Raw genomic sequence first — 25,691 nt, 5'->3', positions numbered from 1 at the left:
TCTGCTCCCCCTCTCCACCAGTGCCAGCACGAAAAGGGCTTCGTCAGCAGGGTGGTCTCAAGCTGGGGCGCACCTGGGTACACAAGAAGACTTTTCAAGCAGGGAGAGGCAGGATAGTTTGAAATAAATTGTCCTAAACTTTTCCTAAAATCGACCTGCCTGTGAACAGTTTCTCCCCACCCCCTTCCGCCATCACCTCCTCCTACTCGCATCCCTTCGATGCTGTGGAGCTTTGCTCTGGGCTGTGCAAACCATTACGTTTACAGTGATGCTGTCCAAAGTCTAGGCCTAAGGCCTCTCTCGCATGGGGTTGTCCGAGTGCTGGAACTCGCTGGGAGTTGTAGAGGGCTCCACACGGGGAGGGAAAACCAGGTGCAGTGAGAAACATTTCCATTTAAACACTTTCAGGCAATTGCCTACAGACACTTCAGAGGACTTGGAAAATCTATAAGTTTCAGGGAGCTTAGCAGGTTGCAGGATGCGACAGTACCCAAAATCCAGTACATTTCTATACGTTATCAGTGAGCAACCAAATGAAATATAACCATAGTAATCACAGTAACATAAAGATATGAACACTTAGGGATACATCTGACCCAAGATGTGCAAGCCCTGTACACCGAAAACTACAAGATATTGCTGAGAAAAATCAAAGAAGACCTAAATAACAGAGAAACACACGGTGTTCGTGGGCTGGAAGGCTCCATATGGGCAGCTTCCTGGGTGAGGGGGACCGAGGCGCTGGGAGAGGCACCAAGGCAGAGGTGCATTGTCCGGGGGGCTTTGCAGTTTGTCCTCTGCGGGGACGCTGCTTGCTGTTGTCCCCGGCTGTACCCACTAGCGCAGGGCTGGGACAGGGCGCCGTTTGGTAAATGCACGTTGACCAAGTGAGAATGAGGGTCCAGCTGAAAGGAAGGCCGGCGCTTCCACATCCAGAGAGAAAGCTGAGAAGACCAACGCCCCTCCCAAGAGCATCCTCATCCAGAAAGGAAACCAAGACCCCAAATGAGCACAGCGGCGGCTCCTACTCAGAGCTGCTGAGCGGCGAGCCCCACGTGAGCGTGTTTGCAGAGACCCAGGGCGGGCGGGGGAGGGGGGCCCCCCGGGGGAGGGCTCAGGTGGGCCCACGGAGGCGGGGGCCGTGGGGGGGGGGTGACGGCCCACTAGAAGTGGTGATTGGTTGGGGGACCGAACGTTGGTCATATTTGGCTTCCTCTGGTTGGTCCTGAGTGGGAGACAGGGGCAGCAATCCGGGAAGCTGTCAGTCAGCGACCAAGTCCTGGCCGCTTGGGCTGATTGTTCCAGGGGCTGATGTGTGGCTCGCTGGACCAGCTGCTAGAGACACTGTCTGACTTCCTGCCGGTCCAATTTACAGCAGGTGGTCGCTGCACTGCAGGTGAGGGGCGGCCTCGCCGCCGGCCGCAGGGTGCGGGCCACAGCCCCGGGCCCGACTCTACACGCAGCCCCACTGTCAGCACCCCCGTCCCTTCCCCGGCCCTGTGTCTGAGCGGGCGCAGTCAGGCCTCAGGCAGCGTCGCGGAGACGACTCACCCCGCCGGGCCCCGCCGGGCCCCGCCTCCACCCCGCCTGTTTCCAGGCGGTGCCGGCACGTCCCGCGCGCACCTGCTAGACGCCCGCGCCCCGCCCCCGCCGGGCTGCGCACGCGCGGCCGCCTCCTTGCGTCCCGACCCGTGCACGCGTCGCACGCGCGGCACGCGCCGCGCGCCCTCGCGCACGCGCAGGCCCCGCCCCACGGCCAGTGGGCGGTGCCTCTGCTTATCCGCGGAGCTCCGGCCGCGAGCGTCAGTCGTTCGGAGCCGCGGGCCGACCGCGCTCAAGCTGTTGTGCCGCTCCCTCTCCCTCTCCCTCCTGGGGCGCCCGCCGACCCCAACCCAGACCCGCCGGCCGCAGCGCTCTCGGCCTGCCGCCATGTCGCAGAGCGAGACCCCCGGGCTGCAAGAGGAGAGCCTGCACGGTGAACGGGGGCCGGGGGCCGGCCTGGGTGTGGGGGGCCTGCGGGGGAAAGGCGCCCGGCCTGCAGAGGAGGGGCCTGCGGAGGGACCCCCGTCTCCGGGTCGGGGCGACCGAGGCGCCGACGGCGTCCCAAGCCCGCGCGGTGCCTGGTCTTCCGAGGTGCAGCCCGGTGCTGGTTTCGGTGCCGGTGCCGCTACCGGCGAGCAGGCGCCCAGACTTGCGGGTGGACTCGGGTTGTGAGCCGTCCGCGGCTCGGTCCGGAGTGGCTGGGGAGGACGGGGTCCCGGGATTCGGGGCGAGTCGCCGTGAGAGGAAGAGCCCTGGAAACGCTGGGCCGGGGGCGCGGCCGGCCTTTCCTTAGTTACGTTCTCTCGTCCGGGGGTCGTTCGGAGCTCAGCTCGGGGTTGACCTGCGCGGGGGAGCACGAGGCCCAGTGGCCGCGGTGCATCCACCCCGCCCCCTCCCGGGAAGCCGGGGCCGGTGGCGGCCTTGACCCACCCGGCTCTGGCCCCGCGGGGCCGCCCCCGGGCCGCCGCCTCCGGCCCCGGTGAGGAGCCCGAGGCCCACGGGTTGGAGGAGGGGCCGGGCGCCGACCTTTATTCTCTGAAGCCAGAGTTCAGGTGGCGGCGGGAGCTCGTAAATCAGTTTCGGAGAGGGCCGCTGAAGCCTTAGAGAGTGAATGTTAAAGTTCCGTTAAGAGTTGAAAATCTTTATACTGTCCGGACTTGCGCTACTAGCTTCTCGTATTCCTCAAACCACGATTTCACTGGGCAAGACTTCGTCTGCTGCGTCGTATAATTTAAAACCACAGCCACAGCTTAAAAATCCTGCAGTCGCTCCTTAAATTTCGACAGTGACTGTTTCCTTTGAAACAGATTAAGGGGTCTTTGTCTTACAAAAGATCCAAGGAGTGTCTTGTAAACTGTCTTTTAAAGTCAGCCCTGTGATCAAACTACTTAGTTGCTAACACGGTCTGTTTTATTAGTGGGTCAGATGTGTCGGGAAGAGTTCGGAGTGTCCAGAGCGGCTCCATCTTCGGTCCTCGACTGGTAGAGACCGAACTGCTGAGTCATTGGCAATGCCGAGTGCCAGCTCGTGGGTTCAGAGACTTTTCTGTTTTGTGCATTCTATAAAAAGACAGTTACACCCTAAGTGGAAAGTGTCGAGGATTCTCCGGGCTGCGCTCTCCGGGGTACGTGCTGCGGGGCACTCGCTCCCCGGCCGCCCGGTGTGGGAGGAGTCACGTGGGGCCTCGGCCGCCCTGGGACACCGAATCCGAGCAGGGATTGGTGGCCGGGGCGACACTTGTCCTCTGCTCTGTGTTGATTTGATTACCTCTTGTTTACCTCGGAAAGAACTGAGAGCCTTGGTAGCTGAGCCCGCAGACAATGGCAGACCTTTTCCCCTTTGCTTGAATCCTCGGACCAAATGTTTCCCGAGTTCACAGCGAAGTTGATGTTGCCTCTCGGCCCCCTGGTCCCTTCTAGTTAAAGCTGTTAACCAGCAGCAAGATGTCGTATATGCCTCTCTTGTCCTCAGATAACCCCTAATAGGCACATGCAGGGAGAAGCTGGAGTTTTGTGATACCGTGTCACAGCATCATGGGAGGGGGTGTGAACCTTACTTCCCAGGAGACCCCCCACCCCCTGCTGTGCTGGGTCGATGCAGTAAGGTGCTCCTCGTTTACCCTGAGACAGCCCCTGCCCCTTCACGCACTGCTCTGTCTGCAGCCAGAGGGTTCCGCTGTCCCAGGCACCCACCGCGGCTGAAGGTATATGAAGAGGAAGAGAATTCGCAGTTCTTGGGTCATGCAGTTTGGGAGAGAAGGGGTTTCAGGCATCTGGATCCTGGCCCAGCCTCTACTTTTCACAGATGTTCACGGTGAGGCCCAGAGGTGAAGTGAAAAACAGGGCAGCCAGGCGCGTCGGTGACAGAAGACGTTAGACAGGCAGAAGGGTGGGTGCGATCTGCCAGCTCCTGTTAAGATCCAGGAACCTGGATGACTTACCTGCTGGACTTTATGTTCAAAATCACTTGTCAGTCAAGCCTCTCATTCCTGTCCCATCTAACTTGAGAAGCTTTTACAAACAGTAATTTCTTTTCTTTTCTTTTTTTTTTTTTTTTTTGCTGTACGTGGGCCTCTCACTGTTGTGGCCTCTCCCGTTGTGGAGCACAGGCTCCGGATGCGCAGGCTCAGTGGCCATGGCTCACGGGCCCAGCCGCTCTGCGACATGTGGGATCTTCCCGGACCGGGGCACGAACCCGTGTCCCCTGCATCGGCAGGCGGACTCTCAACCACTGCGCCACCAGGGAAGCCCAGAACAGTAATTTCTTGAATCCCACCTCTCCCAGGGAAGAAGCCTTCTGATGAGGGTGGTAGTTTCTGCCCCAGGGCTCTCCTCAGGGATTCCACCACCTCATTAATCCCATAGTCGTGTAGGTCGGTCCCCTAGTAGTTTTCGACCCCGGCTGCCCGACATCACCGTTACGGCTTTTTCAAAATAAATGTACCAGGGTTCCATTGCAGCATTCCCAATCGGGATTTTCAGGCCGCTGGGTTAGACTTCTGGAGAACGGGGGGAAAGCAGCACAGGTGGTCCTCCATAGCCAGGGCTGAGACCTGCTACCCCGGACTAGGGTGTGGAGCCTCTGCCAGCTGGGGCTGGAGGGGAGTTTGCCCCGGGACGTAGGAGGGCCTGGGGCCCCGCAGTGGCGGCAGGAACTTTGAGAAGCTTTGCGCAGAATATTGAGGATGAACAGTGTGGGTGCTATATCAGAGTTCCTTGATAGAGTAAGGGTTCCTTCCACAGGTTGAAAAAGTACTGCTGTCCTTGTCTCTGTGTTCAAGCTGGGTAAATCAGAGACAGCTGGAATCTTCCGCCACCCAACTAACCAAGCAGTGGCTCAGTGAACTACGGTTAACACTTCTGCATGTGTTCCTAGCTTGCCCTCAGTTAACAGCAGTTGAGTTTAGCTGAATTAAATGGCCCCTATGGCTTACCCAGTAAGTAGCTATGTGTTTGGGTAATTCCTATAGCCTCTCTAGGGCTCTAAGATGTGATGACATTTTGAGTTACAAATCTTGGGGCCCACAAGTCATCAAAGTCAAAACATGGTCTTTAGTTTCTTTGGGACCAAGGATCGTGGAGGTCACAGGAGATTTAAAAAAAAAAAGAAAAAAGAAATGGGTTAACTCTAAGGCCTGTCGGTTTTCTTTCTGTGATGATGTAATATTGGTAGCCTAGGCTTTCCATGCATCTCATCTGCCTTGTTTTCGTGCCCTGTGTCTTGTTAGCGTAAATTACAGGTCTTTGTGGGCAGGGACCTGAATCAGGGTGAAGCTTGCCTGGATCAGCAGCTTCACCACCTGTTTTTTTTTGCTGAGGCCTAATTACACCAATTATCTGTTAGGTTATTTGGGGTTCTGAGGAAGTGTTATAAGGTTACCCTTCAGCAGCCTGAATCCCGTCTTTCTTGCTTAGAAAGGTGAGTGATCTTAATTGCAGATGCAAGTGGATTAATGGCACACCTTGTCTTCATTTTCCAGGAAGCGGCTTTCCCTACCCAGTTGCTGCAGGTTAATAATAAAACTGTTGTCCTTTAGTAAATCATTTCTTAGAATAAAGCTTTTGGACCCAAAGCTTTGGCTGTAGACACCCCAGAATGGGATTTTTTTCTGAAGGATGCTTGAGACTTTCTATGAGATGATTCTAAAAAGCATATATATTTGTCTCCATGGAGTTTTGAGTTGGCCCTTGAGGTATAATGTACATACACCTGAAACGGATAATGTTATATGTCCATTGTATCTCAATTTGAAAAATATATTTCATCTTTGTCCCTGGCTCCTGACCCAGACATCCTGACCCAGACAGAGCTCAGCTCTCAAAACCCTTGGAATTTCCTGGGAGGGGTTGTCATGTATGAGGAACCCCTGTGGGAGGCGCTCGAGTCTCTGCTAACGAGGTGACTCCGGAGCCCTAGGTGGCCTCCGGGGGGGACGGGAAAGCGCATCGGAGCACGAGGCTGGGAACTTGGCACACACTCGCCACCGCCGCCGGGAGGGGAGGGCGGGGCTACAGGTTGGGTTATCAAAAGCTTTGAAAAAGGTTGCTGAACACACTGAGGTCCTGGGAGAGGGTATGGAAACTGTCCCCTTCCACTCCCGCCCCCCCCCGCCCCATACCGTGCCCTGTGCACCTGGCTGTTCCTGAGCTGTAATCCTTCTGAGACTGGGGAAGTGTAAGCAAAGTATTTTCCCGAGTCCTGTGAGTTCTAGTGAATTGTTGAAGAGAGAGGGGGTTGTCGGAACCCCTGAATTCTTGGTCTACCAGGCATTTGAGGCTGTCTGATGTGGGGACAGTCTTGGGGGACTGAGATCTTTAACTTGTGGGATCTGACACTAACTCCAGGTAGTGTCAAAACTGAATTGTTGGACAGCCAGGCGGTGCTGGAAATTGCTTATTGGTGTAGGCCTCCCCCCACCCCAATTTCATGTCAGAAGTGGTGTCAGAGAAGACATTGCACCTCAAACTCCATTTATGTCAGACACCGTAAGTAAAAGTGATCTGGGCAGCCAGGCCCAGAACCTGACTTAGAACCTAGAAAAATGGAACTGTGCCCAGAGCAGGGCGCCGTGGTCCTGATCCATGCCAGTGGGGGGCCAGAGCTGCCGGGCCGAGTGTCACCTTGCTCCTGGGAAGGAAGGAGGGCTAGTGAAGGAATCGCACGGTGGAGCCTCTTATGGTTTGCTTCAGGGTTTTCCTAACCCCTGCAGAGCCACCAGAGTAGGTGGGAATAGGGTCCCCAGTCAAGACAGGCTGTCTCAGGAATGGCATGGAGTCCTTGTAGCCTCTGCTGACCTGCAGAGGCTGAGTGGCCCTGGCTTCTGTCCAGGGAGCCCTGGGCTCCCAGACAGACCCTGGACTGCCTTGTGCGGGCCAGGCCAACGTGAAGTAACTTGAGAGGCTAAAGTGAGAAGCGTATTAACATCTGAAAACTGCTGGTGGTCATTTTGTTAGCAGCCAAGTGGGAGGCTGGATGTGGTATAAACTGTATGTTTACGTTTTATTCCTGGACCCTTGATTTGCTTTCTTCTGATGAATGTGACATATTCTGCAGCAAGCCTGCTGCTGCCTGTTGAGGGCAGGCCCGGGCTCTCAGGGGAGGGGGTGACGTGTAGGGATCCGGGCCCCGAATGGGTGGTGCTTTGTGGTGCCCCTGGGGCCCTGGTTTCAGTACGGAGCAGCAGCTCTGGGTCATGGTTCCTGCAGTAGCCGTACAGTGACTACCAGCCTCGGGCGGGGTGTTCAGTCCCGTCTGCCTTGGCGCTCCCCGTCCTGCACCCACCCTGGAGAGGTCTGGACCCACGACACACACAGAGGAACTGTCCTGGGCCCAGGAGGCCTGTGCGCGTGGCCAGCTGGGATGCAGGACGGGGCAGAGGGGACCGCAGAGGCAGTCTTGCCAGTGAACGGAGCCTGGCAGTGGAAGAGTGAATTGAAAGCAAGAACTTTGACGTTCAGCAGAAGGCTTGAGTGGAAAGGCTGCCTTTCCACAGCGAAAGTTACCTGCAGCACATTCAGATGAAGAGAGGCTTGTGTTGGGAGTTCCCTGGCGGTCCAGTGGTTAGGACTCGACGCTTTCACCGGGGCCCTGGTTCAATCCTGCAAGTCTCGCGGCGCGGCCAAAAAAGAAAAGCTTGTGTCTTGAATATCGAGCTAGATGGAGAAAGGTGGACCGCTCAGTTGGAAAGAGGAGCACTCCACACGGCCAGTAAGCAAGTGAAGAGACGTTCACCCTCAGTAGAAATCAGAGAAGTGCAGAATAAACCATATGACCTACCACCACACACCCACAGAATGGCTGTATTTAAAGACGGATGCCAAGTGTGAGGCAACAAAAATGCTCACGTTGCTTCGGCTGCATCGGAAAGCAGTGGCGTTGCAATACATGAAACGTACACCTAGAACTCTTCCACCCTGGAACCCTGCTCCTAGGTGTGGGTTCAGAAGTGAGGGCCTGTGGACACCGTGAAACGCTGGAAGCCAGCCTTGGTCCACCGCACAGCAGCAACAGGATGGGGGCCCCCCTCTGGTCCAAGCCCCCAGGTGTTGCTTCAGGGCCCTGACCGCCTGCCTTGTCTGCACACCTGTGGGTGTCTCAGCCCCCGCCGCACAGAACTTGTGCTTTACCCCTTCAGGACCTCTCTAGGGTTCACACCTGTCCTCCTGGGGGAATTGCCAAGGTTGATCTCATCTTCCAGCTCTTCCACCTGTCAAGCCCCAAAACACACACAGCCGAGCGCGACGGCACCTCCTCCCCTGCCTGTACCCACCTGGACCTCGGCTGTGCCCGGACTGGGGACACCTCCCCTCACGGGTGCCCCTGGAGGGGCCCTCCCGGGTCCCTCCCGATTCCGGAGCCCAGCACGGCTGGTGCAGCAGAGTGCCCGCCGGGTCAGCTGTTGGCTGCCTTGGGGAATTCATCAAGCCAGCTCCCAAGTCGTGGGGCTGGAGAGACAAAGCTAAGCTTCTAATGCTGTCCCGTAGGACCTGGGGGTGGTAGCTGCTTTGTGCTACATTTTGGTAAGCAGATGACCTTGGCGCTAAGGAGTTCTCTGTTTTGATGACATCTGGGTGGATACATAACACGTCAGTTTTCAGTTCAAGTTAAAGAATGCTGAGTTTACTTGCTGTAAAGACTTGGCTAGATGAGCACTTGGGATGGTTTGCTTGCTCTGGTTAATCAGGTTTAGTTACCTTTGTTGTATTCATCTGGTGTAAGATACAGAGCAGTAATCGGTAATGAATCCTGTGGGACCTCGGGGTCAGAACGTGGCGCTGGAATGTGTAAATAGGTTGTAAGGCTTTCCTTAGTGTGTAAATCCCCAAGGCTCTCGCTGACACCCTTTGCTTTCTAAGAGCTGAGTGCAGGAGGGTGTCCTGGTCACTGGGATCCCGCTGACTGAGCAGGTAGTCTGGGAGTGGCAGCGGGTGCACTGCCCTGGCTCCCAAGGGTCCCTGGGGAGGCTCACTGTAATGCAGGTGCCAGAGATGGGCCTCAAGGGCGTTGCAGCGTGACTCAAGGCGACGGTTCCTTGCGAGTCCCCGGCGCGTCTTGGGAATGGGGGCGCGAGCTGGTTATTTGTTAGGACCAGACTCCAGAGTGGGTGGAAAATTGCAACCATGTCCTTTTTTTATCCCCATCAGGCTCCTGGGTAGAATTACACTTTGGCAATAACGGGAACGGGAGCAGTGTTCCAGACTCTGTTTCTATTTATAATGGCGACATGGAAAAAATCCTGCTGGATGCCCAGCATGAATCTGGACGGAGCAGCTCCAGGAGCTCTCACTGTGACAGGTGGGCATAAACGTGTGTATCACAGCGCTGGCAGGCCAGGTAGGAGCAGGCAGGGCTGCAAACGCCCGCCTGGCCTCAGCCCAGCCCTCCCGAGACAGCGGGCCCTTTGCCCTTAGGTGGGAGGAAGCAACTGGGGCCTGTGTGTGTGGTGCTGGGCCCCGGCTTCTGCTTGTGGACTGCGGGGCATCAGAGCTCAGCCGAGGAGGCGGAGGGACGCTTTGGCCCTGGTCTGGCCCAGGTGCTGGCGGGAGCACGTCCTCCCGGCCCTGGAGGCTGGCCCCTGCCTGTGGGGTTTTGCTTGTCCTGGTGGAAGGAAGGTCAACACGTTGTGTTTTCCTCAAGCCCACCTCGCTCACAGACCCCACAAGATACGAACAGAGCTTCTGAGACAGACACACATAGCCTTGGAGAAAAGAACAGCTCCCAGGTAAGGTGTGCACGTGCACACATTTGCGATCTGTTTATACAAAGTTCTGTGGAATCCAGCCCTCAGAAGTAGTGGCGGGGGCACGCCCCGCACTTCACGCTGGACCGGAAGTGGCAGGGGCTTAGGTTGGGTAGGCCGTGCGGCCTGGGCGCCTCTGCCCTCACACGCCGTCCAGGGAGACACTGGGAGCGGCCAGGGGGAGGGGAGCTGGGAGCCAGGCGGCGGGTCTGTCTGCTGGGCAGTGTGTGGGTGGGAGAGAGCCTGGGGCCCTGTGGGCTGCTTCTCTGGTGGCCTCGGTTGGGCCGGGGCCAGTGCGGCCTTGCCAGGTCCTTTCTGGTCGTGATGCCTGGGGAGTGTATTTTAGGGACCCGTGGGTCCCCGACTCGCTGTGGAAGCTCTCAGGAACCGTGGGCTCGGTCAGTACCATTGGTCCCCCCCGGCCGTGCTGGTCTCCCCTTAAGGCCTCCCTCACCAAGGAAACCAGGAGGCCTTGGTGCTCAGGCTTCCTCGGGGGTGGCACCTGGCCTGCCCCCAGACACGCGGGGTCCACCCCCAGCTTTGGTGCACCCGGGCATTTGGTTGGTTTTGGTACCGTGTTTTGGAGTATTTCCAAAATTTGAACCAATTTCCCCCCCCCTGATTTTAAGGAGGAATTAGATGATCAGGTACAGAGTTTTTCAAATGCATAGAAGTGGGGGAGAACACCTAAAATCCAGCTTTTACAAGCTCTTTAACGAGTGTATTACATACTTCAAAAAATGTAGCTGCGATCAGGGGCACACGTAAGTTTTTGGGTTTTCTCTCTCCCATGTAACATGGAAGCGTGTCTCGCTTTCCCTGCCGTGCAGTGTCCTGCTTGCTCAGGCACATCCCTGGTTTGGGCCGTTTTAGACGGTTTCCGTTTCCGTCTCTGGACACCTGTCCGCATTTGGCGTCGCCTCCTTGGGGCAGCGTCTGCAGCTCTTTGAGTCTGAGTCGGGCCTTCAGCCCGGCGACGCGTGTGGAGGAGGGAGGAGAGCGGCGTGGTGCGGCCCTCGCCTCCCCCCGGGGCTGGTCCGAGGCTCGGGTGGGAGGTGAGCGGTGCTGCGGGCGCAGCAGCCTGGCTTTTGCTCTCACCGTTCGCTCTGCCGCAGTCTGAGGAAGACTATGTGGAGAGGAGGCGCGAAGTCGAAAGCATCCTGAAGAAAAACTCAGACTGGATTTGGGATTGGTCCAGCCGGCCGGAGAACGTGCCCCCGACCAAGTGAGTGTGTCTGCACTGGGGGCCTGCCTCGGCCCGGCCGGCCCGCACGCCCCCGCTGACCAGCACCCCTCCCCCAGGGAGTTCCTCCTCTTCAAGCGCCCGAAGCGCGCGCCCACGCTCAGCATGCGGAACACGAGCGCCATGAAGCAGGGGGGCATCTTCTCCGCAGAGTTTCTCAAAGTGTTCCTGCCGTCTCTCCTGCTGTCCCATCTGCTGGCCGTCGGGTTGGGGTAAGTGACTCGCCGTGTGGGTGGCACAGCGCGGGGTCCTCCTAGGTCTTAGAAGCACGGGCGACGTGGGCGTGTGAAACGGAGCCCGTCCCGGTCAAGAAACAGAGCCCAGAGCCGTGAGCCGGGGCAGCGCTGCCCCGAGTGTCCGGCAGCAGAGGCTGGGTTCACGCGCAGGGGCGCTCGTCTGGCTGCTTGACCTGGACCGCTGCACGCAGGTGCGGATCAGCCTCAGTCCTTGCGGGGCGGCTGCGGGGGGCAGCGTCAGTAACTCGGGCTGCGCGCGTCTGTTGGCGTCCACTCAGCAGCGAGAGAGAAGAGGGCGCCAGTTCTGACGACCGTGCGGAACACAGAGGGGCAGCCTGGGTCACGGAAACGCTGAGCCCAGACGCTGCTGAGGAGCCCGAAGCCGCCCTCGGGGACTCATCCCCAGCCTCTGACCCGGTGGGCGGGGGGGTCTCCCTGGTCCTGGTGCGGATGGATGGACTCCTGTGGCTGCAGCTTACTGGACTTCTGGATTGTCGAGATGGCCTTCTGACGTGGGCTGGTGCCAGCGCAGGCTCCGTGGACGTGGCAGAGGAGACGCCAGCCCGCCTGCTCTGGGGGGCGAGAGCAGAGTCCCTCCCGACCTCCCGACCCCCAGTGCACAGGCCTGCCTGCCTGCCTGGGGAAAGGGCTCCCTGGCGGGGCCAGGCCCCCACCTCTCCCTCTTGGTTCTGCCCCGGCCTTCCCTCTCGGCATAGTGCTTTTCAGAGTCAGACTCTGCCAGTCTCACGCAGGGAGGTACTGACTTCTGGAGCTTTCTCCAGAACTAGCAGTCAGGTTCTGTGGGGGCCTCCGGGTTGAGGTTTAGGCCTTCAGGTCAAGATGCATTTCTGCAGCCACAGCCCCCAACAGGGGTGTCTGCCCTTCTTAACAGCCTCCAGAGCGGTCAGGATAATAAAATCCACCCTCACCAGTTGCTCTAAGGAAGCTTCCCGTGCTGGGCTGCAGGCTCCTGAAGACATCCTCCCCAGCCCCCTCTGCCCGGACAGCCCTCTGATGCCCATGCCCCTCAGTTCTGGGCTCCCGGGGGCGTGGGCTTCACTGCTCAGCAGGGGTCTTTGTGAGGTTGGTGCCGATAAACTTGGTGATATCACCTGTCCTGCAGGCGACTCTTTCTAGCAGCGTGTGGTCAGTTCAAGAAACAGCGACAGGAGTACGAGCGTTTCAGGTTGGGTAGAATCCTCTCCTTTGTGCTTGTATTGAGTGTATCCACTGCATGGCTGTTAGAGCACAACTGGATTCTTCAAAATTAGATGCTGAAATGTATACACACTGGTGAAGAATAAACACAAGTTTTAACAGTGGGGGTGTATGAGAGCCAGCCCCCTTACGTAAATAGGCTGGGACCAGCGTCGGCTGCCCCGTCTCAGCTGTGCAAACTTGCCCGGGAGTTGCGAGGCCACGTTAACTACCGATTCCTTTTTCTGTTAAGGATCTACATTGGAAGGCGCCTGACGACGTCCACCAGCACGTTTTGATGAAGAATTGGCGTCCAGCCTTCTCATGTGGTGGGGGATGTGTGTTGTCCGCAGCACAGCGTACAGAGGAGGCTGTCTTGGTCTTTGGGTGGCTGCGCCACTTGTGTCATTTCTTCTGTAAACGCCACGTTCCTAACTCGGTAAAAGAAAGACACTAAGACCACGCTCTCCCATAATCATACTTATGGGATAAAGTAATAAGCCTGTCACTGATTAATATCTATTAATAATTTGGTGGTAATCTTTCTTCGGATATTATAAATATTTAAGTATAAATTTTAACGTATCCATGATGTATGTAGTATTTTGACACATTATCTGCAACCTTGATTGAGTTAAACACTGTATTTTGAAAGAACGAATACCGTTGACATTAAAAGGACTGACTACATGAGGGTTCATCCCGAATAAACACTGTGGCCTTAACCCCCGTCGTAGACCGTATTTAAGTGGGTGCACCCGTCTGCTACAGACGCCCCTCAGCTCTCACTGTGCCGGTGGTTGTTTGTGACGTGACATGTAGAATCCAGGCTGCAGCACGGGTGGGCCAGGGGGTCCCCACCCCGGCACCTTGTGCAGCACGGGGACACCCGCTGAGACTTACTACCACCCTGGACAGCAACCACCGGATGATCAGCGTCTTCTCTCTTATCTCGGGATTGCTAAATTGAGTCTGTTTGTGTTCAGTTTTTGTGTGCTCTTAGAGTCAGCTTTATTCTAAGCTATTCTGTGTCTACTTTAAAAGCCTGGAAATAGAAAAAAATGAATCTTTGCCAAATACTTGGTTACAGTATTTACGTACGTCACACAAGCTTTTTCATTAAACCAGGTGTATCCCCACTGCATGGTTTTTAAAGGCTGCCCCTTTGATATACTGTATAAATGCTGTTGTATTTGTTTCACTTTTCCACACTAAATTCGGTTGTGTTAAATAAATGTAACATTCTAATTTTTAAAATCTTTGTTTCCATTTAAACAATTACCTTGGAGGTAGAGGCCTACAGCCCTTTCATTTGGAGACAGCTGATGGAATGGCATCAAGATTCTTTATGTCATTTATCCCTAAAACATTAGGCCTGCATCCGACTGACCCACTCTGGCCAAGGGGATGATTCCCTTTTAACAGCAAATGTTGGTTGTTCAAGTGGCACGAGCAGCAGGCTGCACTCAGGACCTTCCAGCAAGGCCGGGCGTCCTCAGAGCCAGTACCCCTTGGAGAGCTCTGTGAATCCATCACTCAGGTGACCCGGCCCGTGACGAAGGCCTCTGTGCATTGAGACGTACAAGGCATCCACCAGGTCTGGGGATTCTAAGCTATTAAGTGTAATCTCTGCCCCCCCACCCCCACCCCCACCCCCGCTCCCTTCTCTGGAGCTCCGATTTTAATTTATGATTGATTCCGATAGCTTTCGTCTGATTTCTTCACTTCTTAAAATCTTAGTTCTCTCTCGTCTCCGAGCTGGATTATTACTCTGTTCCTCTCCTCCGTGTTATGTATCCTTCCATCTCCGCCCTGTCACTGACGCTCCCCAGGGCACAGGCTGAGCTGCGTGATGGTGGCCGGAAGTGCCTGCTGCAGCCGGTCACAAGGGTTTCCCCTCTCACTGCAACGTTACAGTGGACGTTTGATTCTTTTAAAATGTGTGACTATATATATGTATTTTTGTTTTGACCTTTTGGGCAAGAGGATAGCAAAACGGTGACAGCCTTCCCACACACCCCTCATGTCAATGTAGATAACATCATCATTCATTTTATTCACGGAATAGCAAGTTCACAGAATATTTAATATCATCCAGACAATTCTGGATTAAAATAACACCGATCCTGGGGTCGAGTCCATTCTCCCATAAACCAGAGCTCCTTGGAAAAGTGGGGATTCCAGGGCAGCATGAGGAACATTTGTGGTGCCAGGAGGTGAGGCCACGCTTGAGGTGAAGGACACGGAGCCAACCTGAGGGACCTGCAGTGGCTCAGAGTGGGTCAGCCTGGTAACAGGTTCCTGGTGGTGATGGGCTGTCACCAGACTCGAGCAGGATCCCCAAGTCCACACTGATGGAGACCAAGTAAGTGGGGGAAGGGACAGTTCTTCCCGATAGAATCTAATAAACGGGACGAGGGAACGAGTGACCGTCAGGCAGACAGCTGCTGAGGTGGGCCCGGTGTCACTGCCTCCCCAGGAAATTACCCCCAAGGGAACCTAGGGTACTGTGGACCTCCTGACCCCAACGTCTCTCTGTATTCTTGCCGAGATGTATAACTGTAGGTTAGTCATGAGAAGATATCAAGCCATCCCAAATTGGGGGAGGTTCTAGAAAATAACTGTCTGAGGTCAAGGTCATGAGGAAATGAGGATCTGTTAAGAGAGTGAAAGATACGGAGCGGGCTCCCCTGGTGGCGCAGTGGGTAAGAACCTGCCTGCCAATGTAGGGGACACGGGTTCGAGCCCTGGTCCGGGAAGATCCCACATGCCGCGGAGCAACTAAGCCCGTGCGCCACAGCTACTGAGCCTGCGCTCTAGAGCCCGTGCTCCGCAACAAGAGAAGCCACCGCAGTGAGAAACCCGCGTGCAGCAATGAAGACCCAACACAGGCAAAAAAAAAAAAAAAAAAAAAATCTGAGATGCGGCAATGAAATGCACTGTGGATCCCGGGCGAGAAAACGACAACTGGGAACACAAACACGAAGGTCTGTGGATGGGCTACAGGTACTGTGGGGCGGCTTCAGCCGCTGTACGTGGTGCTGAACCCACGTGACGGGAGAAGGGCAGGCAGGGACTCCACGGTGTTTGCAACTGATTTAAAAGTATTTCCAAATACAATCTTACAGAAGTAAGATAAAGAGACAATATCTTTTTACGCAGAGAGCATCCCTGGACCGGCGGGCCAGCACCCCCCAGGCGAACGAGGAGTGCCCACCCAGTCCGGCTCCTGCATCCGCGTGGTGCTGGATGTTTCCTCCAAACCGTGGGGAGACAGCCAGGGCCACCGTGCGGTGGAAAGAGTGGAACGCAGGTGTGTGCACGTTGCTACCTCGTGTGCAAAGACGGGGAGATGGGGATATGTCATGTTTGTGTTCGAATAAGAAAAAGTGTGGCCCAAGACAAGACTAACAAGAGTTATCAATACCACCAGGCTCAGAGGAAGGGGCAACACTTCGCTATAATCCTGCTAAAGATTTTTGAAATTTGTACAGGTGTTACCAGTTTAATACTTAAAGTAAGAAAAAACATTTATCAAAAAGGAAAGAAATAATAGTATTGGCAAGGATATGGAGAAAAGAGAACTCTCACGCACCGCTGGTGGGAATGTAAATTGGTGCAGCCACTATGGAAAAGAGGATGGAGGTTCCTAAAAAAATTGAAAGTTGAGCGGGCATGTGATCCAGCAATTTCACTTCTGGGTATTTATCCAAAGAATGAAAACACTACTTTGAAAAGATACATGCAATACACCAACGTTCTTAGCAGCACTGTTTACAACTGGCAGGAGATGGAAACAACCCAAGTGTCCATTGGTGGGTGTATGGATAAAGATGATGTGGTGCATGTATACAACAGAACATGACTCAGCAATGAAAAGAATGGAGGCTTGCCACTTCAGACAATGTGGATGGACCTCGAGGGTATTATGCTGTGAAGTCAGTCAAAAAGACGAATACCGTATGATCTCACTTATATGTGGAATCTAGAAAAACAAAGCCAATCTTGTAGCTAGAGATTGGTGTTTGCCAGAGGCAGCTGAGTGTGTGTGTGTGTGTGTGTTTATGTATGTGTATTTATGTGTGTGCTTATGTGTGTTTGTGTGTGTGGGGGGGGCGGGAGGGAGAGGGAGAGAGAGAGAAGGGGGGTAAAAAGGTACAAACTTCCAGTTATGAAATAAGTCCTGGAGATGTACAGCACGGTGACTAGAGTTAATTATCACATATTTGAAAGTTGCTAAGAGAGACCTTGAAAGTTCTCATCACAAGAAAAAAAACTTCCTGCGTGGTGATAGAAGTTATCTAGACTCACTGTGGTGGTCACTTCACAACATACACAAATACTGAATCATTACGTTGTACACCTTAAACTCATATAGTTGTGTCAGTTACACCTCAAAAGTGAAAACCAAAAACCTAACATTTCTCGTAAGAACTGTAGATTTACACTGCATTCAGATAATTAGATTTTAGAAAACAAATTTTCCCTGAAAGTTAGTTAGTTCTTGGAATAACAAATTAGTTTCCCATCCTTAACGGAACACACATCTTTTTTTTTTTTTTTAATTAATTTGTTTATTTTATTTTTGGCTGTGTTGGGTCCTCGTTGCTGCGCATGGGCTTTTAGTTGTGGCGAGTGGGGGCTCCTCTTCGTTGCGGTGCGTGGGCTTCTCATTGCGGTGGCTTCTCTTGTTGCAGAGCACGGGCTCTAGAGCACAGGCTCAGTAGTTGTGGCACACGGGCTCAGTAGTTGTGGCTCATGGGCTCTAGAGCGCAGGCTCAGTAGCTGTGGTGCACGGACTTAGTTGCTCCGCAGCGTCTGGGATCTTCTCGGACCGGGGCTCGAACCCATGACCCCTGCGTTGGCAGGCGGATTCTTAACCACTGTGCCACCAGGGAAGTCCCTGGAACACACATCTTTTAAAGATGTCCCAAGATATACAAAGATAATTTACTACTAATAAACTCTGGGGCAAACAAGTGAATTGTCTCAGGACACCCAGTAAACCCCAAAGGAACACGGAGCAGCCTGATGAGGATCGGCCTCCACAACCAGCACCACAGGAGCCGGGGTCCTGCCCGGAGCCCTGGCTTCGGCCAAGGTCCCGTGTCCTGCCTGGGGGCCCAGGGACCCTGTAGATGTGCCCAGGATGCAGACTCACCCGAGGTTCCGGTTGCGGGCGTCACCATCTGGAGGGTGAGCAGGGAAATGGGACCAGCAAGTCCTCAGTCGCTCACCGGGTCCTGACGGGGTCACAGGAGATCGTGGGCCCCAGCCCCAGCCCTCACTCTTCAGACGTGGGGCAGCTGAGGGAAGCCTTCCCGGGACGGGTTCTGCGGGTCCTGGCGGGGCGTGCAGAGGCGGGGGTCAGGCTGGGCCGCGGCTGTCGCCTTGGATGCTCCAGGACCCCCCGCCCCCCCCGGCCGGGACTCCCGTGGTCTCAGCTGCCCGTCCCTCACCCCCCGTCCCGCCGCCGTGACTCTGCCCCTCGTGGGACTCAGCTGGTGGCATGAAGGGAGGGGCTGCCGGACGAGAGGGGCGACAGCGGAGCAGAGACCCCGAGGTCTCCAATCCCCCTTCCCCATGATGTCGGGGCCGCCACGGTTCCTAAGATCAAGGTGGCGCTCCACCCCCCTGGCTCACCAGCTCTCCACCAAGGAAGGGCTCGGGTGGGACACGGACCCCGGTGACCCCATGCTGTGGCGTGTCCGTCCGGCGAGCACTGCTGGGCTGGTTCTGGGGAGCCCATGCCGGGTGCCTGCCCGCGGCCTGCCCGGTACAGGAGGGCTGTCACCAGCCCCGTGGGCCGCACCAGTCAGGCCCCACCCGACCCCCCACTGTCCCCGCCCCATCCACACCCCCGTGGAGAAGCCCTGGCGGGGTGGGCCCTGTGCAGCGTCCCCTCCCTCCCTCTCTGGTGCCCCCAGCGCCTGCGGAAGCTTCTCCCGGCACAGCACCCAGTGGGCAGTTCCTGATGGGAGGACTGTCCCCCGCCGCCCCACCATGACCCCGGGGGAGCACCGGGTCTCAGACCGGGACTTGGAGCGCAGAGCGCCGTCCTCCTCACGAGGGGCGCGGCCCGGCCCGCCCCGGTTCGGTCTGCGCACCCGCCTCTGCCCGCGGGCGCCGGACACGCTCAGAAGAAAAAGCCTCAGCGCCAACCCTGGACCCCCTTCAACAAAAGCATGCAGACAGTTCCTCCTCAGACGGCCACGCAGCACCAGAGCCCTGGGCTCGGCCTGCGGGGCCTGGACCCCACCGCGCGGACCAGGGGACAGTCTGGGCCGGCTCCCGGCTGTGAGGCCACGGCTACTCAGCTCCACGGGGGAGGGAGTTTGCTGCTCGTCCTGCGAACGCCCACGACTGGGGGACGGTTTAAAATCAGACTCTTGAGTCCTGCCCTGTACTGGCTTCTAGAACCGCCACTGTTCTTTAAAAAGTGCACGTCTAAATCCACACACAAGTAAAGCGTATTCATCCAACCCAGGCCATCAACCTAGACAGCGTTAAAGCTTCAGGAAAAACAGGAGCACAGAATTCTAAGGAATGATGAAAACTCACAGAATTACCTTTCAGGAACAGATAAAATTTCTCTAGCTTTCTCTAGCTTTAAACGGGAGAAAAGGGGTAAGCTTTGGAAGAACAAGAAAAACAACAGATATTTTTTAAACAAAGAATGAATATAAAGAAGAAATAAACGTCAAGTCCGAAACCTTTTACCTCATCAGGAGAGGAAAAAGCCTTAAATGGAATCAGAAGTGTCTAACGGAAAAGAACACGGAAGAAGTTGCTAGACACGTCTTAAAGTACACGTTTCTCAAGAGCATCTCTGAGGAGCGTCTGCCCGACTCGGGGGAGAAGAACCCACGGACACAGGGACCCCCGCCCGGCCGGCGGCAGCCACCACGCATGCGCCTTCTGCCCGGGGCCGTCTGAGAGGCAGAAGGCTGGTTTCCTGTTTGGTAGGAAATATGTCTTAGAGGAAAGATGGAACAAAGTCGTCCAGTTACATTGTACAAATCTGGTTAAACATCTGAAATTTATTAAACTTTTTGGTCAAAATAGCTGAACAAGTAAATACAACCCCATCTTACGAGAACTGCTTTACCTTAAGGGCCAGGGTTGACTGATACTTAAGACAACTCTGTTCCACATCTCAGGTTTGTGAACTGCGTCAACCAATACGCAGTAAAAGAATTACCTTTAAATTAAAATAAATGCACCTGTTGATTCTCTATTTCCGACGTAATGTGAGCTAACGTGGCATCCTGTTAACATTAATTCAGGGGAATGAGTTGACAAGACATTTGTTCTTGCATCTCCGTATCACCAGTAACCAAAATACACCTTAATTTCAAGAGCAGCACGTGAGCCCCAGCTGTCCTGTCCCCCGGAGGACGGGGTCTCGGGCGCCTGTGTGAAATTTCACGGCAGCAAAAGTTCCAATCACTTAGTGTTGTTACCTCTGTATTTTTTTGTCTTGGGAAATCTTGATTTCTGGTATCAACCTACTTTTAAAGTAAACCACCAAGGTACTGGTGGCATTACATAATCATTAAAATTGTTTAATTTTTGCTGGCTTGAAATGCAGTATGAAATTCGGCATGCATGTAATTCCAGCAGTTTTTAAAAAGTATGTTACCCTTCCCCCAAAGTACTTTTAAAAAGGTTTAAAAAGCACATTAAGTTTTCAACTGCAGTGAATTTGAGGCATACTTTAAACCACGTGTTACTTTTCCAGCAGCCATTCTGTTACTACTCCTTGGGATTTTCTCTCTCAGAGGCAGCTGCAGTTGAGGCTGTTTCCAGACCTTACCTGGTGTGTCAGACGTACCATTTCTACAGAAACAAAAAAGTTACGGAAGTTTGTGGATACATACGATCAGAGTTTGAAGTACTGCACACGTTCCACCACTCTGTTAACGAAGGACAAGATTTTTAAGTTGCATTCTGCGTAATTTCATCACATGCAACTAAATCAAATAAAAAGACGATACTGAGTTTGGACTTAAAAACACTTTTTAGAGTGTGTTGCTTTTATTAGGCGGTTACACCAGAGGCGCGATGGGAGTACAGTGGCCTGAGCCCGCTCGGCCGAATCTCCGCGCCGGCCGGGGCCCCGCCTGGGCCGAGAGGCCGAGGGAAGGCGGGCAGCAGCCACGCACGTGGAGGCCCCAGGATGACAGCGGAGGAGGAGGAGAGCTGGACGGGAGGAGACACTGAATCTGACAACTTTCCTCTTGGATGTTAATTTTTGGTCTATAAATTGGAAGGAAGGCTCAGACTTCAATAAATATGTTTATTTTAGCAATGGCCTCCTTTGAGTCCTGTCCATCACTGTGCTTCGAGCAGGGTTCTCACCTGAGCAGCGACACCCAGGGCTCACCTTGCTGACGCGGAAGCCCGCGGGCACCCACGCAGCCAGCCCGTGCAGTCTGGGCGGAGGCAGGAGGGCATCCCTGCTCTTCACGGAGAGGATGTTGCCTGTCTTCTGGCACCGAACGACCAGGCGCGATTCTGCACGAGACGCAGGTCCCGCTGCCTCCTTAGTTGGCCTTGTCCTGGAATATGTACAGGTTATTGGTGGCAGCCACGGCGATGGTGTTCTCCGCTGGGTGCCAGGCTGTGTGCAGAATCTTCTTGCTGAAGTCCAGGCTGTCCACACTCACCTCGTCCTTCTTTCTCTTCCCACCTGCACACACTCTGCGAGGCTTCAAGCTGGCGCGAGGCTTGCTGTTCTCCCTGGAAGCTTCCAGCGTGACGTCCCTCCATGTAGTCCTATCGAACATTCTGAAGAAGTTGTTGTAGGACCCAGTCATGATTGCACTGCTCAAAACAAGGAGAGGAAGACTTCTAAGTGACCACCTCCACCCCCCGGCCCGGCCCGGCCCTGGACGCGTGGATAGAGCCGCTGACCTCTCCTACCCCCAATTCTACACAGCAGGGTCATTTTTACAAATAAGAAATGGAAAATCATAATGGTGAGGAGAGAGATGCAGTGAGAATTTCTTCTTAAACTTCGTATACGTGATCCTATCAGTAAAAATAAACACAGCGGGGAAAAAGTAATGGATTTACGCTTCTAATCACGTTAACGTGTTTTCAAACAAGGTAAAAACCCCAACGCAGTCACCGTCCCAGGCTCGGGTAACGGTCTGACTCACCTCCTGCGCTTTGTCCCTGATTCAGCAGGGGCTCCACACGTGCCCAGAAGACATTCGTGCCATCTGTTACCAGCTTCGCTCACGACTGACCAGACAAGGTTTTAAAGTTCATTTTAATCTTAAAAGCATTCTTCTCATGAAGTAACAGGTATATAAATAGTTAGGAGGGGCCTCAGACACAGGGTCCGCGTGCGAGACAGCCGGGGCCTTCTTTCCCGACACTCCAGACGCTGCAGCAGCGCCCGTGGTCTTTTCCCTTCCGGGCTGGTTCTGACGCCTTTCCACGTCTCCACTGAAGCACACAGCACCGTGATGCGCTTCTATCACACTGCTGAAAACTTGGGGTCTCTCTACACAGCTAAGGGGAGAGTGGCTGGTTGCCGGCAAATGCTTCCGCGTGCGTCCAGCCCTGCCTCAGCGGGCCTGTCGGGCGCGGTAAGACCAGACTGTCCTGCGGCCTCCCCCTTGGCACCCTGGGCTCCCGGGCCATCCCCGCATCGTCAGGGGCGGATCTTGAGGCCCCGCGAGGCGCATGCTGCCTCATTCACACGGCGCAGGGCTGACCCCGACTGTGCAAATCCTTCGGTGTCTGATTAGCCTCATCTAAAACCTCACACCACAAAAAAAGCTAAGCTCTCCTGGCTTATCTCACCTGTACTGCTGAAGCCTGGAATGCACACACCTCAGGGACGGAGGGGCCTGTGTGGCGGTGGATGCAGCAGGGCCATGCAGTGGGGCCCAGGAGGGCCGCCAGCAACTGGCACTTGCCCACATTAATTTCCACACAGAACACGATGTTCACAAAAGGAGAAACAACAAACGTGCTGATCTGAAGTTTACATTTGTGTTATTAAAACTTAACCACAGGGACTTCCCTGGTGGCGCAGTGGTTGGGAGTCCACCTGCCAAGGCAGGGGACACGGGTTCGAGCCCTGGTCCGGGAAGATCCCACATGCCGCGGAGCAACTAAGCCCATGCGCCACAACTACTGAAGCCCACGCTCTAGAGCCCGCAAGCCTGTGCCTCAGAGCCTGTGTGCCACAACTACTGAAGCCCGTGTGCCTAGAGCCCGTGCTCTGCAACAAGAGAAGCCACCGCAATGAGAAGCCTGCGCACCGCAAGGAAGAGTAGCCCCCGCTCGCCGCAACTAGAGAAAGCCCGCGTGCAGTGACAAAGACCCAACACAACCAAAAATAAATAAATAAATAAATAAATAAATAAATATATAAAAAACTTAACCGCAGCGATTATTCAGAACAGAGACCGATGAAAGAATTTTTTCGGGAAGGAGTATTTTATTATCAATGTTGATTAGAGGTGCTGGTGCGCGACAGAGATTAAAGTAGACCAAACCTTCCTGCAGTTTCTTATGATTATTACTGTGATTCAGTAGTCCTGACGGCACCTGCATGGACGTGGATGTCCCCCCGGCCCACCGCTCCACACGGCGGGAACGAGAGCCTTCCCCAGCACCTGGCCAGGTGCTGCCCAGGTGGGAACACCGCCAAACACAGGAGTAAGTGGACTTGCAAGTTAATGGTGATGTCCGTGTTTGCTACAAACCTGGAGCCCGACAAAGTGGGGCAAAACTTAACTTCTGGGCAGCGCCGTCCCAGGCGGAGTGACCAGGATGGTGGCCAAAACCTGGCTCTGCCCCCGCCCCCAACTCCACACAAGCTTCCAGGCAGGAAGGCAGGGCATGTTGGCAGAAGTGAGGCAACAGGTAGGTGCCACCAGAAAGCTTCTGGATGTGCCGGGGATGGGTAATTTAAACGTATTTTGCAATATCTCGGATCTACCGCGAAGCATAAAGAACCGTGCAGCGAACATTCCTGTACACGGTTGTCCTTTGAACAGTTACACGGTCTTAAAAACAAAACCGTCTTGCATGCTCTAGACATCAGATGAGTCACTTGTGTGATCGTGTACAGGTCTGTGCAGCTGAACCCTGGCTTTCACTGCGTCTGGTCCACACCATGAACAGAGGACGATTCCTCGTCCGCCCGCCCAGGGAGGAACCCCGGCATGGCTCAGCTGCCTCCAGGGCACGTCTTGGAACACGTTTTCTTGTCTGTATATTCGAGAGGTTCCCAGCCCACCCGGCCACTGCCAGAGAGCCTCAGAAGAAGGGCGGTGGCCGCGGTCACGCCCACTGGCCTCCACCTCCACCCCAATATTTCCGTCACTCTGATGGATGTGAAGGGAACGTCCCTGTTGCTTTGATCTGCTGATTACTGATGAGGAGGAGTGTTTTTATTCATTTCTCCCCATTTCTGTTAATTTCCATTCATGAGTTGTTAGGACTTTCTCACTGACTTACGATTCTTCACATATTCTGGATATTTATCTCTTTGTTAATTTTACGTGCTTTTGTGGGTTTCATTTCCATTGTTTTATTATGATATAAAGAAGCTTGAAGTCTTAATGTAGTTGGATCTCTCTGTCTGGGTTTGGGGCATTGTTTAAGGCACATTCCTGCATGATCATTTATCTCTGGACACAATTTCAGGAAGCGAGTCAGAAGGGATCACGACACACCGCGTCAGAGCGCCTTCCGGCTTCCACTGCCGGGCCGAGAGGTCTGCTCATGGTGTGAACGCCTTTCTCCGAAGGCAATGGGTCTTTGTTCCCCCGGCTGCTGTTAAGATCTCTGTGTTTGGTGCCCTGCAACTTCATTATGATCTGGGTGTGGGTTTCCGTGCTTCTTCAATCTGTGTATTCAGTCTTGCACCAGTTATAGAAAATTCCTGGCCATTCACACTTTAACCGCTACTTCTCCACAATCCTCCAATTTGGACACTTCTCTCCACTTAGGTTACGTTGGACCTTATCTGACGCTCCGTGTTTTCCAACCTTCCATGTTTTTTCTGTCTCTTTGGCTCTCTGAGCTGCATCCTGGATAGTCTCTCCTGATCTCTCTTCTTAAAATATTTCTCATCTTCAGTTCACTAATTCAAGATCTTTTCAGCTTCACGGGGTCTGCTAAATTCACACGGTGATTTTTCAACTACTACAGTTTTCATTTCTAGAAGTCCTGCATGATGCTTTTCCAAATGTCCTGGGTGGTTTTTAATGGCCTTGTGGTTCCACGTTCAGGTTCTGGTCCCGTCCTTTAACCTGTGAGTATTTCCGCGTTCTTATTTTATATTCTGTGGCATATGATTTCAGTACCTGATTTCTCAGAGGTCACAGTTCTGTGGTTGTTTCTGCTGGCTTGCTCACACTGGCTTTCTTCCTTCATGTGTTCGGTGATTTTCACCTGTGAACTCCTGTTTAACTGATTTTAATCTGGGGAAATCCTGAGCCCTGGAGCACTGGGAAAGACAAATCTGCCATGGGTGCCGGGCACCCCTACGTGTTTTCAGTGGGTTTGCCAAGAATGCGTTTCTTCAGTGCTCTCTACCTGGGCCACATCTCAGGGCTGCAGCCTTGTTTACCACTCTCAGCTTGACCCCCAGGCTGAGTGTGTGCTGGTGTGAGGCCAACCCTGCTACGTGAGTGGCCTCTGCCCAGGCCCCTTGTGTCACCCCCGCAAGGCACTCTGACCAAGCTCACGCTGCTCTGCTATGCTGTGAGGAGTGAAGTCCTCTCCTCTGACCCAGGGGCCCCGTGTCTGCAGCAGGAGACGCTAACAGGTGGCACGTCAGCCTGTGGACAGTGTGGGTGCCCGGGGCTGCCTGTCTGCTGGGACTTTTACCCTCAGTGAGCTTCTCCAGGTCAGTACGAATACAAACACACGTCCTTGGGGGGGAGGGAGGCTTATGGTCACAAAGGTCAGGGGACTTCATCCACTCCAATCCAAGGTCTCAGACAGATACATTTCCCTTGGGATGCATCTGAACGTAGATGGATGCCTTTTCCATAACCCCGAGGGTCCCAGTTTCAACTGCCAACCCTGTGTGGGTCCAGGGCCACAGCTCTTGTACCCTCCTGGGCTGCAGGTTCCTGGTTCCAGCTGGTGCCCTGAGGCCAGCGAGGGCTCCCTTCTAGTTCCTGCTTCCTCTTCACTCTTGGCCTTACTGGTTGTGAGCTCAACTATACCCACGAAGAGATCTGTGGTGTGACATCTG

The 25,691-nt window shown here is 54.4% G+C and overlaps 2 protein-coding genes across 3 annotated transcripts in view; one reads left to right on the top strand and one right to left on the bottom strand.

Annotated features, from left to right (window-relative positions):
- Positions 1-1,793: 1,793 nt before the first annotated feature.
- Positions 1,794-13,714, top strand: BNIP3 (BCL2 interacting protein 3). Its single transcript, XM_082644862.1, has 6 exons — positions 1,794-1,975; positions 9,186-9,336; positions 9,679-9,763; positions 10,897-11,006; positions 11,084-11,236; positions 12,711-13,714. The coding sequence occupies exons 1-6, from the start codon at positions 1,930-1,932 to the stop codon at positions 12,754-12,756; spliced, it is 591 nt and encodes a 196-aa protein (XP_082500988.1). The 5' UTR covers positions 1,794-1,929; the 3' UTR covers positions 12,757-13,714.
- A 6,744-nt stretch (positions 13,715-20,458) lies between these two features.
- PPP2R2D (protein phosphatase 2 regulatory subunit Bdelta) overlaps positions 20,459-25,691 on the bottom strand; it is a 44,497-nt gene continuing 39,264 nt past the window's right edge. For both annotated transcript variants that reach the window (XM_082639376.1, XM_082639375.1), the window contains one exon: positions 20,459-21,283. In XM_082639376.1, the coding sequence (XP_082495502.1) occupies positions 21,004-21,283 (280 nt within the window). In that variant the 3' untranslated portion in view covers positions 20,459-21,003. The remainder of the gene's footprint in view (positions 21,284-25,691) is intronic.

The sequence above is a fragment of the Mesoplodon mirus genome (genome assembly GCF_964341445.2).
Source record: "Mesoplodon mirus genome assembly, chromosome: 2".
Lineage (NCBI taxonomy): Eukaryota > Metazoa > Chordata > Mammalia > Artiodactyla > Ziphiidae > Mesoplodon > Mesoplodon mirus.
Note: the sequence above shows the minus strand (reverse complement) of the source record. Positions and strands in the feature narration are given on the sequence as shown.